General features: G+C 43.2%; 1 protein-coding gene across 3 annotated transcripts; it reads right to left on the bottom strand.

Annotated features, from left to right (window-relative positions):
- Positions 1-6,917: 6,917 nt before the first annotated feature.
- Positions 6,918-16,115, bottom strand: GPRC5D (G protein-coupled receptor class C group 5 member D). Of its 3 annotated transcripts, none has more exons than XM_079773823.1 (4): positions 16,007-16,115; positions 14,336-15,272; positions 9,449-9,505; positions 6,918-8,388 (listed from the first exon to the last, which is right to left on the bottom strand). In XM_079773823.1, the coding sequence occupies exons 2-4, from the start codon at positions 15,228-15,230 to the stop codon at positions 8,381-8,383; spliced, it is 960 nt and encodes a 319-aa protein (XP_079629949.1). In that variant the 5' UTR covers positions 15,231-15,272; positions 16,007-16,115; the 3' UTR covers positions 6,918-8,380. The 3 variants fall into 3 exon arrangements, with proteins under 3 accessions (XP_079629949.1, XP_079629950.1, XP_079629951.1); XM_079773824.1 differs by lacking the exon at positions 16,007-16,115 and adding an exon at positions 15,899-16,002; XM_079773825.1 differs by lacking the exon at positions 9,449-9,505.
- Between the last annotated feature and the right edge of the window lie 2,734 nt (positions 16,116-18,849).

Genomic DNA, 18,849 nt, shown 5'->3' on the forward strand with positions numbered 1-18,849 from the left:
TTGTTCATGAGCGAATAAACTTTCAGGGACAAAAAAATTTATCTGTTCATTTTGTGTTCGTTTGCCACAATTAAGATTATGGCATCTCACTCCGAGAACACCACTGTCAGATCCCCCCCTTGTGTTTTCTGTGCCAATTTATCCTTGAATAATTCTGATGAACTTCAGCTGGTCCACCATCAGTTTTCTTTTTTGTTTTCATAAGAGAACACGGAAAACCAGTGTGATAAAAGCTACTCACAAGCCCGAGGCTTGGAGGAAAGAAAGAAACGTCTCTTTACTCTTTGGACTGAATGCCTTTCATCAACTCCAAGTTTTCATTTCCCCGAAGCTTTTCTCTGTCAAGCTTGGGAAAGCGCCGTTTCCTAGGAGAATTACACAAGAACAAACTTCACAATGTGAAGAAAGAGAGAGGCATGCCCCAGAGCCAAACAGCAGAGAAACCTTTCGGATGGATCCCCCTCAAAGATCAAGTGCATCCTTTTCCCCAAGTGCATTCCTTTCCTAAACTGACTTGAACCAAATGGATGAACAAGGACCTTTCACGCCGAATAAACCAAGCTGGAAGGAGATGAGAGTGCCAGCAAATAGGCTCAGGAAGGGTTTATTTTCCTAAATTTCAAGGCAACAAGCTGCTTCTGGTCACATGTTCTCCTGGATGGTGACTGGGTGCAGCAGCTGTGGGGTGGGGGTGGGCTGAACATTACAACAGACCAGGGGGAGAAAAGAAGATGCAAATTGGAAGCTGAATGTCCCCAAGGGCCTGACTGACTGAGAAAAATCTTTCCATTGATTGTGCCAGACAAAGCCAATCCCTTTCTGCCTTCCGGGGGCCAAATTGGAAAAGCCTGGACAAGTGTTTGCTACAAACCAGAGCACAGAGGAAGCCACTTCTTGTCAACAGAACAGCGCTTCCCAAACTCACACTATCTTAAGAGTTACCTAGGAACTTAAAAACGAGGAATCCCAGGGCCCCCTCCTGCAGGTTCTGAGTTAGTGGGTCTGGGCCCCAATATGAAAATTTTTATCTGTAACAAGTACCTCAGCTGATTGTGCTGATTAGGCAGGTTTGGGGACAGGCATTAGATAGTTGGCCCCATTTCTTCTTTTGCTGATTCATGCATCTTCCAGGCAAGCCCCAGCAGCTGCCTTCCCAACTCTGGAAGAATCTCAGTGTGCTCTCTTGGTTTACTCATCCAGAGCTCGAGTGTGGTTCTGCAAACAGGACCTTGGTGGAGATACCCCATGTAAAAGAGGAACTGGATGTGGAGACAGAAGTATCAGGAGAGAATCCCTTTAGGGAGGGAGCAGCCTTCCCCACCTCTAGGCATTCTCAGGGCCTCTCTTTATGCTCCCAATACAATCACCTCTCCCCCCCACAGTTTCCTCCTCCACCTCTAAGCTCGTTCCTGAATCTCTCTCTGTCTTTTGGAACTTCACAGCCTCTAAGCTCGTTCCTGAATCTCTCTCTTCTGTCTTTTGGAACTCCACAGCCTTCCCTTCATCTGTGTGTTTCCACTTCGCACTCTACTGGTTCAACTCTGTACTCATCTGCTGTCCTCCCCAACCCCACACCTGTTTCTCTTCCTGAGCTCGCCTCCTGGGTTACCTCTTCTGCAAGTGGAACCCTCACCCCCTTAGTTACCCAGGCCTGGATCCTGACGTCTCTCTCTTTCTAATTCCTTCCACTCAATCCTAAATATCTGCTTATGGCAGTGGTTTGCAACCCAGGCTGCAAAACAGAAACATTTGGAAAGATTTTAAAACATAACCATGCCTGGGCTCCACTCCCAGAAATTCTGATGTAATTGGTCTGTGGTGAGGTCAGGCCATGGAGAGCTTTTAAAACTTCCCAGGTGATTCTACTGTGCAGCTAGTGTTACAGAAAACCGGAGAAGAACCAAGCAATACTTAGAGAGATGGAGTTACATTTATTACGCGCGGGTCCAGAGGAAAATGTCTCTCAAATTCTGGGCCCCAACATGGAGGAATTTTCCCTATTTGTATGTTTTTACCTTCTTTGTCTCCCAAATATGGGGTGTTTCCGGCCCCCTTTGCAAGTTCTTAAAGAGCCCCTGTGTGCTGGGGCCTTGAGACCTCAACCAAAGGCCTGGCCTGGTGCCAGCACTGATAATTTCGTCCGGGGAAGGTTTAATGGCCTCTCTGAAGTGGGAGTAGTCTTATTATTATTTTTTTAAATATATTTTATTGATTTTTCACAGAGAGGAAGGGAGAGGGATAGAGAGTTAGAAACATCGATGAGAGAGAAACACCGATCAGCTGCCTCCTGCACGCCCCCTACTGGGGATGTGCCCGCAACCAAGGTACATACCCTTGATCAGAATCGAACCTGGGACCCTTCCGTCCGTAGGCCGACGCTCTATCCACTGATCCAAACCGGCCAGGGCTTATTTTTCTTATTATTTAAGCAAGCAAGCATTTGCAGAAGCCAAATAGCAGGGTTAAGATTTCAAACAGCAGTTTTTATATAAGATGGATGCTTCACTAGGGCTCCCTCTCCTTCCCCATCACACCCTTCCACAGGAGGCAAGTCTGATCCCCAGGGTTGGGCTGGAGTCAGGAGAGCGAGGCACAGAATTCAAGGGCGTGTCCAAACCCTCAGTAATCACGATCAATAATATTTTATACAACATTTTAATAATAAAAATTAATGCAAAAAAAGTCCACGATAAACAACACATCAAAATTTTGTAAAACAGGCTGTTTTGGTGTGTTTGCTTTATAACCTTGTGTTATTTTGCAACAGGAGCAATTGTTTCCAATCAGGCTGGGGTTCTGAGGCTGGTGTGGCTGTCACAGTCCTCTCATGGGTTTAGGAGGGTTGACCAAGGCTGCAAACAGATTAGGCAATGAGGCGCTCGAGATTTTTCAAGAGTTTATTTTACTTTTAATTTTTTTATTCATTGATTTTAGAGAGAGGAAGGGAGAGAATATGAGAGAGACAAATGTTGATTTGTTGTTCCACTTAGCTATGCATTCATTGATTGATTCTTGCATGTGCCCCAACCAGAGATCGAATATGCAACCCTGGCTGTTGGGACCATGCTCCAACCAACTGAGCTACCCGGCCAGGCTTGAGAGTCTATACTAACTTTTTCTATTTGATTTAAAACATGGGAGAGTATTTTGATACGATCAATATTTAGAAATTCATCATTCAACTCATTTCTTTAATCAGACAGTTTAACCCCCATAGTAATCCAATCCCACTGGTTTCCTTGAGACATTCTTGAAGGCAGTCCAGGAAAGGCATTCTAATCAGAGTTTAAGCAATGGCGCATCTCTGTGTCTCCTGAGGTAGCCACTTTGAAGTTCTTTAAATAAGCGAGTTCTGCTATATGTTAAAATGAAAACTTAATTCTAACTAATCTATCTTTGAAGAGCAGCAAACTCGATCTCTCACAAGAGACCAGTAGCTTCAAACTGGCCTGAGCCATTAAGACATTTTTAACAATTCCAAGAAAAGTCTTTCTTTACTTAGATGTCAAGTATTACTTCTCAAAGTCAAGGTCTTCACAATCACTCCCATTTAATGTTAATTGAGAAGCATCTCCCTCAAGTGCAAAATATAGCAGCTTTTCTACCAAGGAAAAAAACCATAGATTTTCTAGTTTATTTCTCATTGTGTGCTTTTAAAATAGATGATTAGGCTTATTCTGAGAAAGGTGCTACAGAAGTATCTTGTTTACTATCTGAGTGTGAAGAGAAAAAAGGGAACTGCATTGTGCCATAAGTTAAGTTGGTCTTGATGAGTGACAACCCCATGTCCCCATGTCTCCAGAGGAAGTTTCTGAGAAAAAGTAGATTTAGAACTGATTGTGGGAGGATGAAAAGTAGGATAAAAAGGCACAAATCTGACCAATACGAAGATATATAATCCTAGGAAAAGGGAGCATTTATGTAAAAGAAGAATGAAGGAATAATGTGTAGAGAGAGTGAGGGAAAGTTAGCCTAACCACACCACAGGTTGAATTAAGAAATGGTAAGTAGAGACCCTTTAGGTTTATGGGGTGATTATGAGATTTAATGTGGAGGGACATAAACCTTTGATGCACTTTGAATTAGGAAAAAAAGCATCAAGATGAAGGATATCCTATCTAATAAAAGAGTAATATGCAAATTGACCATCATTCCAACACACAAGATGGCCACCCCCATGTGGTCAAAGATGGCTGCCCCCATGTGGACACAAAATGGCCACCACAAGATGGCCGGCAAGGGAGGGCAGTTGGTGACAACCAGGCCTGCAGAGGAGGGCAGTTAGGGGCAACAAGGCTGGCAAGAGAGTGCAGTTAGGGGTGACTGGGCCAGCAGGGGAGGGTAGTTAGGGGTGACCAGGCTGGCAGGGGAGGGCAGTTAGTGTGACCAGGCTGGCAAGGGAGGGAAGTTATGGGTGATCGGGCCAGCCGGGGAGGGCAGTTGGGGGCGACCAGGCCTGCAGGGGAGGGCAGTTAGGGGCAATTGGGCCGTCAGGGGAGCAGTTAGGCGTCGATCAGGCTGGCAGGGGAGTGGTTAGGGGGTGATCAGGCTGGCAGGCAGAAGTGGTTAGGGGCAATCAGGCAGGCAGGCAGGCGAGCGGTTGGGAGCCAGCTGTCCTGGATTGTGAGAGGGATGTCCGACTGCCCGTTTGTGCTCTAACTGAGCTAACTAGCCATTTACATCAGGAAGGTATTTTATAGTGAAGTTTTTCATTGATACCTTTTCTTTTAGATAAATAAATAAAATCAGAAGAGGACTATTTAAAATACTTAAGAGAATAAGTGCCTTTCAAATTATGTAACCCATTATATATAAGTAAATGAGTTTAGATCTTCAAGTCATACTTATTGAATTGAGTACTTGAGTACAATAGGCTAATCATAGTTTTATTTATTCTTTTAAATGGTTCCTCATGAATCTCAACTTAGAAGACTATTGGGGTTTTAGCTTTATGTGAATTGCTCCATAAACTCAAAAGGAATAAAATTGTATTTTCATTAAAATATTCTATAATTTCATAAAATTTTATTTTTCTGGATTAGTCTCTCCTGAGTGGGTCAGTCATGATGCATGTTATGCCTTCCCCTGTTGCCCACAGAACACTTCTCACTAGGGAGCAGACATATGTGACCAAGTCTGTACCACATGACCAAGCCAGCTGAATGGACCAATGGTGGGTACTGGACCCAAGGGCAGCCAATCCACAGGCTGATTGTAAATTAAGAGGAGGAACAATGCAAAAGAGCTCCCAATCAGAGACAGTGATGAATAGCTGGACCAATCAGACCCACTCTTAGGAGTCTGAATTATGACAATGGGAGAGAGTCAGTCAGCTGATAGTGGCTAAGCAGAGGTTGGGGGACCAGGGTGGGGGACAACAAGCTCCTCCCAATGCCTGACAGTAGTCCATCTATATGAAGCCAGATGGGTGACTATACTGGGTTCCCAGAGAGAGTTTTGTCTCCCTGCTGCCATGCGTAACCTTACAGTACAACTTCATTCCTGGAACAGCCTGAACGAAATACTTGCAAAATACAGCCCCCCCCCCCCCCCCCACCCACGCCCGCCAATCTAACTAGTACATAGTCCAACATTTGTTTAAATTGTGCTATCCACTTCAGAGGCAATTTGGTACAAAGATGTTCAATTTTACCTTTACTAATTTTAGGAAAAACATTTTGGGAAACAGTATGAGCTATCATATGTGGCTTCAATGTGTTCATTAAAATTTGTGAGCTGACTCAACAGAAAATTTCCTGCCTGTAAAACAAACAAAATAAACAAAATTATGTCAAAGGTGTCATTGCTATCATTTGGGGGTTAGAAAGTAGGAGCATCAGTGATGATGGTTTTCTTCCAAAGATGTGAGGTTGCATGGGTTGCTGTTCCCTCTCAAATTAGGGTCTTTATGTGGTTTGTTAAGTAGTATGCCACCTAATCAATAGGTCCAAGGCTTAATGTTTTGTGTGTTTTTTTCCTATTACCAATAAAAGCAGAAGGTAAAACTCTGGTCACTTAACCTAGGTACTGGTTTGTGCTGAGAACATTGCTCAGGGCACGGATTTAAAAAAGGAGCAGTTAATTTGAGGGTAGCAGAAAAATATATGAAAATGGAACATTGTGTAGAGGGTGAGCACTTAAACAGCAGTTGGGGACCTGGATTCTAGTTGGTTTTGTCACTAACAAGCCATGTTATCCTGGGCAAGTCCCTTTCCTCATCTCTAAAAGGAGGGCACTGTTGCCCTGGCTGGTGTAGCTCAGTTGGTTGGGCGTCCCATGCACCAAAAGGTCGTCGGTTTCATTCCCTGTCAAGGCACATGCCCGGGTTGTGGGCTCAATCCCGGTATGGGATGTGCAGGAGGCAGCCAATCGATGTTTTGTTCTGTCTCTCCCTCTCCCTTTCTCTCTCTAAAAAATCAATAAAAATAAAAAATTCTTTGCATTATGTTGTCTCCCCCACAAATAACATACACTGAGTGGTCAGATTATTATGATCTCTGAATGCATAATAATCTGGCCACTCAGTGTATATCCTATGTAATAAAAGGCTAATATGCAAATTGTCCCCTTGACCAGGAGTTCGACCAGCAGGCAGGCCGGCCAACTGCCCATGCCCCTCCCCCTGGCCAGGCTGGCCGGACCCCACCCATGCACGAATTCATGCACCGGACCTCATATATATATATATATATATATATATATATATACATACATACATACACACACTGAGTGGCCAGATTATTATGCGTTCAGAGTAATCTGGCCACTCAGTGTATATCTACCAAAGCAGTGCTGTCTGCCTAGGTCCGAGCCTGAGAATGGTTCCGGGTACCCTGCACATGCTCAGGAGATACTTGCTGACATTGAAGAAGTCCATGCTGTACACTGGTCATTAAAAAGGCTTTTTTTTTTTTTTTAATGTATGGAGTCTTAGCTATTTTTCAAAGATCTTTCACACAGCAGCGCTCAACACTCACTGGTCTGAAATATCCCATTTGGTCCTCAGGGAGGAGCACACCTTACTTGTAAAGACAGAAACATAGGCATGGAGAAGCCTGCTGGAGGGGGAAAAAGAGTTGTCTATGCATTGGAAAACCACTAACCACTGTGTGATTTTGGGCAAGTCATTCCATCTCTCTAGGGTTCTGCTTCCTCATCTGCAAGGTCATTGGGCTGAATTAGATCCTTAGAGCCCTTCTGGCAGCACACCTCTGACTCTGTCCTGTTCTACCTGCTGCACATAACAAATGGGTACCAAGGACAGATGAATCCATGGGGAAGGACATGGGGCTGCATGAGGAATGAAGCCAGAGTAATTAGTGCAGAGGCATCGGTTCATTAGAAACTTCAAGACAGGCAGACCCTGCTTTTTATGTGCAGCACCTAAAATCCTTTATGAGCATCAACTGGGTGGCTCTTTCTTTGCTGCTACTGGTTCATCAAAGCAGGTCACTGACCCCAGCCGCATATGCCATCATACTCTCTGTCCTGGGGTGCAGACATCCTGGGAGAGAGCCTGCCAGCCTCCAAGTCTATGAAATGTCAGCGTTATTTAAAATACCCATCTGTGGGATCCTGAGGATTCTGCTATGACTTTTATCACAAATGCTGGGTCACTGATATGTAGGGGCCTTTATAAAAAGTGACTAGCCCTGGCTAGTGTTCTCGGTGGTTAGAGCATTGGCCTGTACACAGAAGGGTCTAGGGTTTGATTCCCTGTCCAAGGCACGTACCTGGGTTGCAGGTTCGATCCCTGACCCTGGGCAGGTGCGTGTGGGAGGCAACCAATCCATGTGTTTCTCTCACATCGATATTTCTCTCTCCTCTCCTCTCTGTCTCTCTTCCCCTCTCCCCTCCCTTCCACTCTCTCTACAAATCAATGGAAAAATATCCTTGGGGTGAGGATTAACAAAACAAACAAACACACAAATAAATAAAAATGACTAGAAGAGTATTCCAAGAGTGAGTTGCTGCTGACCTCTAGACTTTGTCATATTAGCGTGACCCTAATTTCTTCAGACCTGGGTCTTTCGGTCCCATTGGTAAGAGGAACCAATTTGTTCTAACGTTGCTAAGGAAGGGAAGCTTTCAGTTACAGAAGGAAGAAAGAGACACATAGTCAGGTAGGGTGGCCAGCAAGACTGTAATTATGCTTGAACAGGCAGTCTTCTGATGAAGGTCCAGATGGATGGAGGGGACCAGGAAGCAGAGCAGGAAGGATGAGGCGATATTTCGTTGGCAGTGTGATTCTGTGGGCTCCCCAGGGGCCCACCAGGGCTACATTAGGATGGTCTTCTGGGTTTTCACTACTCGTGGTTCCTGTGGACTTTATAATTCTGCATCAGAGTTTAGCCGTGGGATGAAATACTCTTGTGTGAGATCAACAGTCTAGAAAGGAAGAAATGCCGTCATAAACTTTCTGAGCCAACATAGGGAATGATACTCTCTAGAACTATGTTTAAAATATTATTATTTCACCATCATTTAATACTTCGTTAATAAAAAAGAAAAAAAAAATTGAGTCTACCCATATCAGAACTCCTTCACCCTTAGTCGTTAACAAGAATTTCTTTGCAAGATTCTTAAATAGCAGCTGATCACCGGAAGTTGAAAGTAACCCAAGAAATTCTCACAGGGGATAATAAAGATTTTCCCATCATGTAAAGGCCCTCCAGAGGGTTAATTATAGCAAATGATACAGCTATATCCTGGACTGTGTGCCATTCCAGGAAAAGGCCGAGTCTCGGATAACAGACCAGAGGGATTAGCCTAGAGTTGCCTAGTACAGTTTGTGACTTTCACTCTTGCATTTTAGTTACTTCTGATCCCCATAGTACAAGAATTGTGTCTGGATTGTGTGACTTCAGGCCATCGCAGCACAAAAATAAGTTTCCTCCAATTCTACTCAGCAGTGTTCCCTCTGCTTTTGCCCAGAAGGATTAAAATGGGTACATCCAGCTGGACATGCAGATGATGATGTCAAGACCTAGCCCAGCTCTTGGGGCATCCTGGGCAGCTGGAGCTGGACAGTGACTCAGACAGGCAGCCAGCGGGGCTCAGGGGATCATTTCGGCAGCTGATACTAAAAACATACTTACAATCCCCCGCTCTTGTGCCCAGGGCAAACAGCGGTGAGCCTGCTCCTCTGAACCCTCAAACAAACCCTCAAGCTGCCTTTTCTTCCTAGGGACACTCTATTGTTGATGGCAGTGGAGATGGGGATTGGGAGGGGCTTGGGCAGAAGCAAAAAGCCTGACTTGCCTTTATTGTGCCACCCTGGTATGGTTTAATCTAGAAGGCTCCAGCTCCACATGCCTGTAAGGATGACCCTGCCCTGCCACTCCTCTCTCAGGTCAGTAGAAGCCACCGGAGATGAAGCCTGACCGCTCTCCTAAGGTGGGAGTGCTTGCTCTGGCCCTCTCTGGTGAATGTAGATGAGCACATTTACCTGTAGCTGAATATGAAGTTAATGCTACATCCTCCTCAGCTCCATCACTGTCTCGGGCTGAAAGCCAAAGGAGGGAAGGGCTGGGTTAGTGTCAGAGTTTCACTGGGAAACAGCACACGAGGACTAGGAGAAGATTTAATGGTTTGCAAAGAGGCTCTTGGCCCTTTAGAAAGGAATTCTCCATTGAGGCTGTTCTAACAACATCAAAAAATCTGTAATTTAAAAAAGAGTATTTTTTAAAGCTTCTGAGGAAGATTGTCTATGGAGAGCCTTTTGTGTTCAGGAGAAGCTCATCTGTGGTTAGTAATTAAAGAGGCTGAAGATCCCTCATCGCTTTCTAGAGAAAAAACATGGGCACTGGGTCTGAGCCTTTGCTCTCTGGTATCACCACACGACCAGGGCATCTCAGTGTTCTTCAACAGCAAAATAAAAAGCCTCAACTAAGTCATCTCTAAAGTCTCTTGAGGCTTGACACTACACATTTTGATTTGATGTAAAAAAAACTGGACATGAAATAAAACATCATTAAAGACAATTTTATATTGTTGTAGAATATCACACATGTAGTTATTTGTTGAATGTCTGTCTCCTCAACAGGACTGTAGCTTTATGAAGAAAGTATCTGTGCTTGTCTCTAAGGCTAGGCCCTGGCTCGATACATGTTTGTTGTTTGATGGTTACAGACATAGCTGGGCCACTAGTATTTACACTGTGCAGCTGTAGAATTGGAGCCGGTCGGCTCTGCTCTCTCATTGGTTAGCTGTGTTACCCAGGGCCCAATTCCTTAACTGATTGTTGCCTTTGTTTCCTGATGGAAGTAAAAGAGGGATCATGATGATCAAAACAGTAAATCTATTTCATAGGTTTGTTTTGAAGATTAAATCAACTAATATATATAAAGCCCTTAGAATAGGGTATGATATACAGTATAGAAACCACCACAGTGCTATCCTTTGTGTATTATTATTGGTGGTAGTGCTGTTGGCATAGTTATAAATGATGGTCTGACATCCTCCTACTGGCATTTTTTAGAGGGGTTGGATCTGGTGATATATGAAAGGCTCTTTTTTCCTTCACAGGAGAATGAACTGAATTTTTGGTTTAACTTTGTTCCTTGTGGCATAACAAGACTCCTTCACACTCAACCCCTTGGTAACCACTGTTTGTCTAACATTCTTATCAGAACAGATCATAAATTAGAGAAGCCCAGTTCTCCAGCTCACTGCCTTCCTCCCCACTTTATGCCAGTTCTCTCTCTTTGTGACCTGTTGCTCTGGAGGGTGACAAAAAGAGCGGGTTTGCAATTTGTTCCCTTGAAAGAACAAATGAAAGTCATACCCCCTGGGACCATTCAAATTGGGTTTCTCATAGTAAGGTGGGTGCCTTGAAGAAAAAATTGTTGAGAATTCTTAAAAAGAACTATGTTCAGCAAAAGTGAGTAATTGCTATAAGGAAAACAACCCAAAGGGCTTATGTTTGCAAAATCATTTTTCTCTTGGTTCATATTATTTTATAGTCATTGACCCATTTTTATATTACACTAGAGGCCCGGTGCATGAAATTCGTGCACGGGAAGGGTCCCTAGGCCTAGCGGCGATTAGGGCCAGTCTGTGGGGTGATCGGGCGGGGGCGCTGGCACCCACATTGGCTGGCCTGGGACCTGCGGGCTGGGAGCAGCTCCTGCATTCAGTGTCTGCCCCTTGGTGGTCAGTGCGCGTCATAGCAACTGGTCCTTCCACTGGTCGTTCCACCATTCAGTCGATTTGCATATTAGGCTTTTATTTTATAGGACAGACTTACTATTTTTGTCTTTAACCTTCAAATGAAATAATACTAGGTTTGTTTGTACACATTCAAAGACTGGATGAAAAAATGCCCACAATAATGTGATACTTTCAAATATTCATCGGTCTTGCTTTGACCAAACCTGATATAACAATATTCTAATTAGTCTAAAACAGGTAAAGTAGGCAATAATTAGAAAAGGAGCTTTCCCACCCTAAAAAAAGATTCATAGCTGATATTCTACTATACTTAAGGTCTCTGCAAATTCTATCACATTTAAAATTCTCAGTTAAAAGAACAACTAATTTAAAAAATCAATCAATATACTGCTTGTTAGGAACACATTTGTAACAGGGCATAGAATATTTATACCCAATTGTTTGGTGTCCTGTAGCAACATGACTGCATTTTCATTCTTCATTCAGATGTTTTTATATCTTGGAGTTAAGTCCATAAGCCACTTCAGAGAGATAAAGCCTAATCTTCTTTCGAAAGACTTCCAGGGAAATGGGGTCCTTAATCCCCTTTGCTGATCTGTTTCAGTGTTTGCCAACCCTTATTTTCCTATTTAATCTAAATCCCTCATGCTTTGGTTTGAGTCCATGTCTGCCCATTGTCTTCAATTGGAGACAGAAAATAACAGGACAATAGCCTCTTGGAGAGAGGTTTTTATGTTTGTGAAATTCCCTGCGAATCCCCTCCTGGCTTATTCTTTTTTCAGTTGGATAATTCTGGTCCCACAACCCAGTGGTAAATCAAATAATTATGTGGCTGGAGTCACAGCTACGAACAGTATTAATCAGAAGAGTCACATAACAAACGCATACGTCACAGACTCAAACAAGATGTCCTGTTTTAGTACAGAATTGAGAGAGAGGTAATTTAAACAGTCTACGAGAATGGCACGTCCAGAACTGCCATCTCGGTTTCATTGTCTTAGCCTTTCCGCATAGGCCTGACGTTCTAACTAACCCTTTAATCATCGTGGTGGTTTCCCACCGAAACCTCTCCAAGTTCCCCACACTTCTCATTAGTGGATCCCAGGACTGGAAGGGGTGTTCTTATTAGAGACTGACCCATGTTGAGTACAATGGCCTGATGGTTCTTGCTGACCACAGGTCTGTTTATATCGTAGGGAGATTGTTTCCTGAGCAAACAAAAACAAAGACAGTGCTAAGCTGCTGTCCCACTGTCAGCTCATGACCTAGGACACACTTAGGATTTTCCAAGTAATTGTTATTATACTGTACTTACTATACTATACTTGCCTGGTTCTTATCTATTTTGTGTCTATTTGTATGTTTTCCCTAGCTAGGTGTAATCCTGTACTTCTTATTGAATTTTAATCATGCTTATAATATTTGATATTTTGTACTTTTTCCAGGTAACTTAGATTCTGATTCCATTCCCTAAAACTTAAGTTTCTGGTTATTCTGCCCGATTGTGGAGCACAATCTATGTGTTCTTTACTACACAATTGTCCCCCGCACCCCGCCGCCCCCAACAAAGTATCAAACTACACTGACACTGACATCATTGGCAGGCTATTCTCTGCTCAGAAATGGATTTTCTAACGATGCTGGAGGAATAGGGCTAGTCCCAGGAAACATTGTGCTTTTGCAAGCTCTTGCTCTTCCACCAGGACACTCCTTCATCAACGTTCAATATTTTTGGGGTATGGAATATTGATCATTACAAATTCCAGTGTGTTTGGGGTTCATGAAACTAAGACTTCTTTCTCTCTCTCCTCCTCTCTCTGACTTTTGTTTCCTGGAATCATGAAACAACAATAAAACAAACACAGGAAGTTTTATCCTATCTTCTGGCGAGAACTATGAGAAGTAGTTTCAAGAAAGATGGACTCTGCAATTCTGCCACAAACCTCAGCGAGCTGATGACACAGCATCAGCAAGCAATGAAAAACTGCGATCGGAAGGATATATACTGTCAGTGTCTGGCTCTCGGTCATCTGAACTGAAAAGAATTAATGGATGCATCTATCTGAGAAGGATTTAATTTGAATGTGTAATTAGCCATAGATTACAGCTTTAAAAAGTGTATGCACTTGAAAGGAAAGCTCCTATTAATTTTTTGAGCCTAGTGACCATTATATGTGCTATGCAGTCTATAAAATAGCATCATCTTTGCACATTAGAAATAAATTGTGAGAAATCAGATGCCTATTAAGACACAAGAATTGATGTACAACTATGACATTTGGTTATGAATAATATGCCAGATGTTTTAGAAAGGAAATAAAGAGTTTTGATAGATTTCCAGATGACTGAAATTAGCCACCATTTTCCTCAGGTTGTTGGTGTCCAAGCCTCCTTATTGGCATTGGATAATATATTTTATTCTTTAATAAAGGATAGTCAGGTGGCTTGCTCTTACATAAGGATCAAAATGTGACCTAGAAATTATGATGAAAATGTCACATAAGCACATTGCTTTTATTTCTATTAATGATGGTACATCTGTGCCTTTACTCAGGATTCTGATTTAATGCCTCTTCCTGTTCCTTTTTGTAAACCCTGAAGGGTTTTAAGCAGTGAACACTTTGAAAAGCAGAGATCCGGAGTTACTGGGCTTTGTGACTTTAACGAGGTGATGAGTACTGCAAATCAGTTTATGATGATGTTTGGGCAAATCAACTTTGAGACTTAACTTTTAAAATGTCAATCACTGTTGCCAGGATTGACTTTTGTACTTGACAGCCACAACATCTGGATTTAGCGTTATATGTCATGCAATTGCGTGGTGCAAGCCTAATTTGGGGCTGATTAAGTCATTTTATAGTGGGTGCCTTTCTTTACCCAGCATGAGCACTAGAGCCACACCCTCTTTACTTAGGGCCTTTGATTCGTTTCTGCCTTGGTCTCATTCCATTGGTCTCTCTGTATTTTAGAAGAACTCATTTTTTTTTTCATAAAAGGTTAACCTTGATTCTGGGGTCTTCATTTCCATGCTTGAACTATTTAGCCATCCACTAAATTCTGACCACTCCCTTTTTGTTCCCTCTTGGCTATCCTCTTGTCCTATTTCTCTCCCGTTTCTCCCAAGAAGAACCTCCCTGCTCTCTGAATACCCCCAGGAAAGTACCTCTTGAGAGTTCCTGGTTCTCCGCTCTGAAGCTGCATTGGTAGACTGGGGCCGAGCAGGCGTTGCCCTGTAAGGAGCAATCCTGTTTACACGATCTGTAGAGAATGCAGAGCTCAGGTATGATGTACAGCAGCAGGAAAACCCATGCGTTGGTGACCAGGGCAATGCAGACGACAGGGTCATCCCACTGGGGCTGCCGCTGGAGCTGTGGGTTGCCTCTCATGAGCATGGAGATCCACACCACCCAGATAATGATGGAGATGAGCATAGTGACGAAGATGAACTTTCCATGCTGCTTCCAGTTCTCACATGGGCCACAAAAGGTGGCTTTGGAGACGAAAAAGGTGATGGCCATCAGGAGAAGGACATAGACCAGGAGTACCACAAAGTCCACATTGAGCTGACAGGGTGCCATATGTACAAACATCATACATCTGGTCATTATGAGAGTCACATACTCAATGGCAATGATCGTCTGCAACAGGCTACAACCAATAGCAATGCACAAAATTGTCGTCCAAGAGAAGGAGACTCCACCGCGGACTAGCTTCACCAGGTTGGAGGCATGAGCCAAGAGGCATGAGAAACAGAGAGCAAAGAGAACCCCAAAGAAGAAGTAGCGTACAGGGGCAGTCTGCTGATTGAACTGGAAGATGAAGGCAAAAGCAAGGCTAAAGAGCCCCAGCACACCCAGGAGGAAGAGGACCTGGGTGGGGAGGACATTCCACCGGCAACAGTCTTGAACCTTTCGCATGAGGAAGAGAAATGCCAAGAGCAGAATAATTGTAACCACTATGCCAATTATTGCCAGGCACTCCAGCACAATGCCCCATGGCCCCTCTGTGTCACAGAGGAAATAATAGTCCCCAGTGGACTCGCTGAAGTCCTCATACATGGTGACTGTAAGTGGACCTCACGAGAATGGACTTCTGTTTTCCTGCAGAAAAAAGATGAGACAAACTTATGACTTTACATCTACCCACAAGAATGCATGTTGGGTATATGCATGTCACTATAATGTCTCTCAGTCTAAAATAAAGACATCTGGACATATTAAATGAAATAGCCCCCAAACTATCAAACCCTCAAAACTATCCTAGCTCTATCCTTCTGGGAAGAACAGAACAGTCTTTCCAGATAATCCATCCATTTCTATGTTACAATTTCTCTGTTACAAGGCTTTTTGAAGTTAATGCAGAATCTTTTTCATAAATTGGTGTGTTTGACAAGATATGCATGATCTATAGGATTCCAGATAAATCAGGCTCCAGGACAAGGGCTGTTGACATTAATAGATCATTGGATCACTAAGATACTGATGCACTGCTTGAAGGAGACAGACAGGTGATTTTTCCTAGTAATATTAATGACTGTTCCTTCTTTAAATTCAAGTCAATTCAATGCATCATGTTATTGTTCAATATTTACTATTTGTTTGTCAAAGAATGATACAACATGGTCCCTGTCTTTAAATAACTTTTTGGGTAGTTTAGCACCAAAATCTATGTCTTAACAGAGGTTTTCTAGGAAAAAAATTCCGCATATTCATTTGGAAAAAAGTACCTTGCAATCGAATATTCCTAGCTCGCCTCCTCTTCAGTTATTCCCAAGCCAGATGGCTGGAGTGACCCAGGTTTATAGCTGAGGCATGGCCCCTTCATTCTGACTTACCTTCTCTGTGTCCACGCTGGAAGCTGAGGCTCTCGTGACTGCGAGGTTGTAACTGCCAATGAGTAAGAAGGAGACAACCTCAGCTTCTTTATTCTCTCCCCAAATGGGCGGAAGGACTGAGGCCCTCACTCAGATTCCTGCAGTGCCTATAAAAAAACCCGGAAGGTCAGAAAGACACACCTATTCCAGTTTCACAGCAACTTTTCTACAGAGACTTCTTTGGTGATAACAATTATTTTCCACTCCACTGCTCACTCAAGGCACCTTGGCCTTAGAGAGGTCCTGAAGGGGGAGTGAACTTAGGAATGACTGCTTGCTCCCCAGATACTCCAATGTGTTCTGGAAGCTGAGAGAGGCCTTCAGTTGGTCTTACATGAGGACCCTTCATTCTTCTCCTGACCTACTTCCTGCAAAGCTGTCTCCAGAGTCTTCCTCAGATCTTGATTTTGATTGTAAGATCCAAAGAGCATCCATTCAACAAAGGAATAAAACTTTTACTGGGCCAGAAAGAGGGTATGTGCATTTAAAGGGCCAGTCATTGGCAAAATTGTGAATTGGGGGAAATTTGTCTTCTCTGCTACTCTCTTTTAGAAATCCTTGCTCAAGTCTTGGCTGTCCATCAAGTGTGGGCTTTGGCTTAAGTTCTCTCCCTCTTCTCCTTACCTTGTATCAGAATGTGTTTGTTCTGGCTCTCAGTCTACTGGGGCATTCCTAGGGCCCAAGATAGAACCCCAAACTGAAAGTTACCAGCTGATGTTGGCAGATCATATTCCTTTTCCCTTGCAGTCACATATAGTAGAACACACACTACCGTGTCCCACCTATACTGGCTATGGGCCCCCTCCTCAACCCTCCACCCCTGCTCCCAATGTACTCCTTGGTTCATTTCCTGGATATTTGTAGTTTGACAGAGACGTCTGAAGACCCCAAATCAGTACCTGTTAGTCCGGTTTCAAGTTGCTCTGTGACCTGGCCCTACCTTTCTCATCCATATTTGTTTCAGGTCCCCTGGCCCTGTGGTTTATCCAGGTTGGTTTTCCCACTGCCTCCCAAGTAAACAAGCTCCCATCTGCTTGCCTTCTCTTTGATGTTGTACCTGACCTGGACTGCCTTTGCTTTATTCCTACTTACCCTTTGTGCTTTATTCACATTGATCCTATTTCCTACCCAAATACTTTTCCTACCTTTAAATTCTAGCTCAGCCCTAGCCGGTTTGGCTCAGTGGGTAGAGTGTGGGCCTGTGGTTTGATTCCAGTCAAGGGGATGTACCTCAGTTGCAGGCTCCTCCCCAGTCTGGGCCCTGATCAGGGCGTGTGCAGGAGGCAACCAATCGATGTGTTTCTCCCACATCGATATTTCTCTCTGTCTTTCGGTCTCTCTTCCACTCTCCCTAAAAATCAATAGAAAAATATCCTCGGGTGAGGATTAAAAAAAAAAAAAGAAAGAAAAAAAAAAGATCTAGCTCATCCTATCTCCTCTATGAGCTTTCCTGCCTTCCTGATCACTCCAGCACTCATTTGTCCTCTCCCTCTGTGAACTCAACAAACAAGCACATAGGGTCTATCTGTTCAAAATTAAAGAAACCATATTTTCTGCCTATTTTATTTGCATTAATTAATTTAGTAATAAAATAAATGTATTAAAAATAGTAACTACATTTATTAATTTATTTTATTTGTATTAGCCTCATCCTCTTGATTAGATATATAGGTGCTTAGGGGTCAAGTTCCACATTTTATGCACCCATAGCACCTGGCCCCAAGTGGAGTACCTCCTACGTGGTGGACAGATTGTTTAATTGAAGGATCCTCATGATAGCATTCCAGGCCTTGTGAAGGTACTTTTCATCAGTGTGCTTTTCCAACAGATGCTTTTTAATGAAACCCACCTTAAACAAGTCAGGACCTTAACTGACCCCAAAGTCACTCTGAAGTGGGGTGGTTCTATTTTAGAGATGGCTTAACTTTAAAAAGCCGTGTTTTTTTTGTTTTGTTTTTTCTTTCCCTTTGAGAGAAGAATATTCTAGGGAGGCAAGTCCTCCCCTTTACTTGCTTTAGGAATAATTGTGGTCAGACTGAAGCTGTAAAGGCTAATCTAAAGTTTACATTAAAGGGTAAAGGGATTTTCTAGATCATGAAATGTGACATCCATGCGAATTCACTCAAAAAGCCTAGTGAGTGGTTAAATAGTTGTCAGTAGACCAAGAGAGGATTTCCCACTTAATTCTTCCAAGAGAATTATTTTGGTGACCTTTTCCCTCCTCCCAGCCCCTCTAGTTAGTCAGCCATTCCTCACTGTTGTGATGTTCTGGCCGGCCTGTCTTCTAAGGAGATTCCTCCTGACCTGAGGGCTTGAGGCAGGGGGATTAATGGGTTAATGACACAAAGGCCTTTGAATACCTGAGATAAAAGAACGTGTCTTAGGTACTAATTATTGTTACTTAAACACCTGGGGTGCTAGAATTAACCCATGTGCTGCTCGGCCTTAAGGAAATGAGGCCTCCTTTTGCCTACACACCGCCACATCACGCACACCTCATTTCTTTTGGCTTTTGTGTGGCAACAACATCACACCAAACAGTTCAGATATGGCTTTGATGAATCAAAGTGTATCGATTACCACGAGTCCATTAAAAATGGAGATGAAACAGTCAAGAGGTCAAATGCCTTTTGTCAAACACCTATTTGTGTTGTTTCCTTCTCCCAGAAACAGAGCTGGAGGAAATGTTAGAGGTCACCCGTCCTAACCCTTTCATTAACAATTCATAATAAGAAAGCCAACTTGATTACATGAGGAATTAAATAATAAGGAAGCAGAGGGCCAGAGAAATGAAGCAATGTAGC

This window comes from Cnephaeus nilssonii (genome assembly GCF_951640355.1).
Source record: "Cnephaeus nilssonii genome assembly, chromosome: 6".
In the NCBI taxonomy this organism is placed as follows: domain Eukaryota; kingdom Metazoa; phylum Chordata; class Mammalia; order Chiroptera; family Vespertilionidae; genus Cnephaeus; species Cnephaeus nilssonii.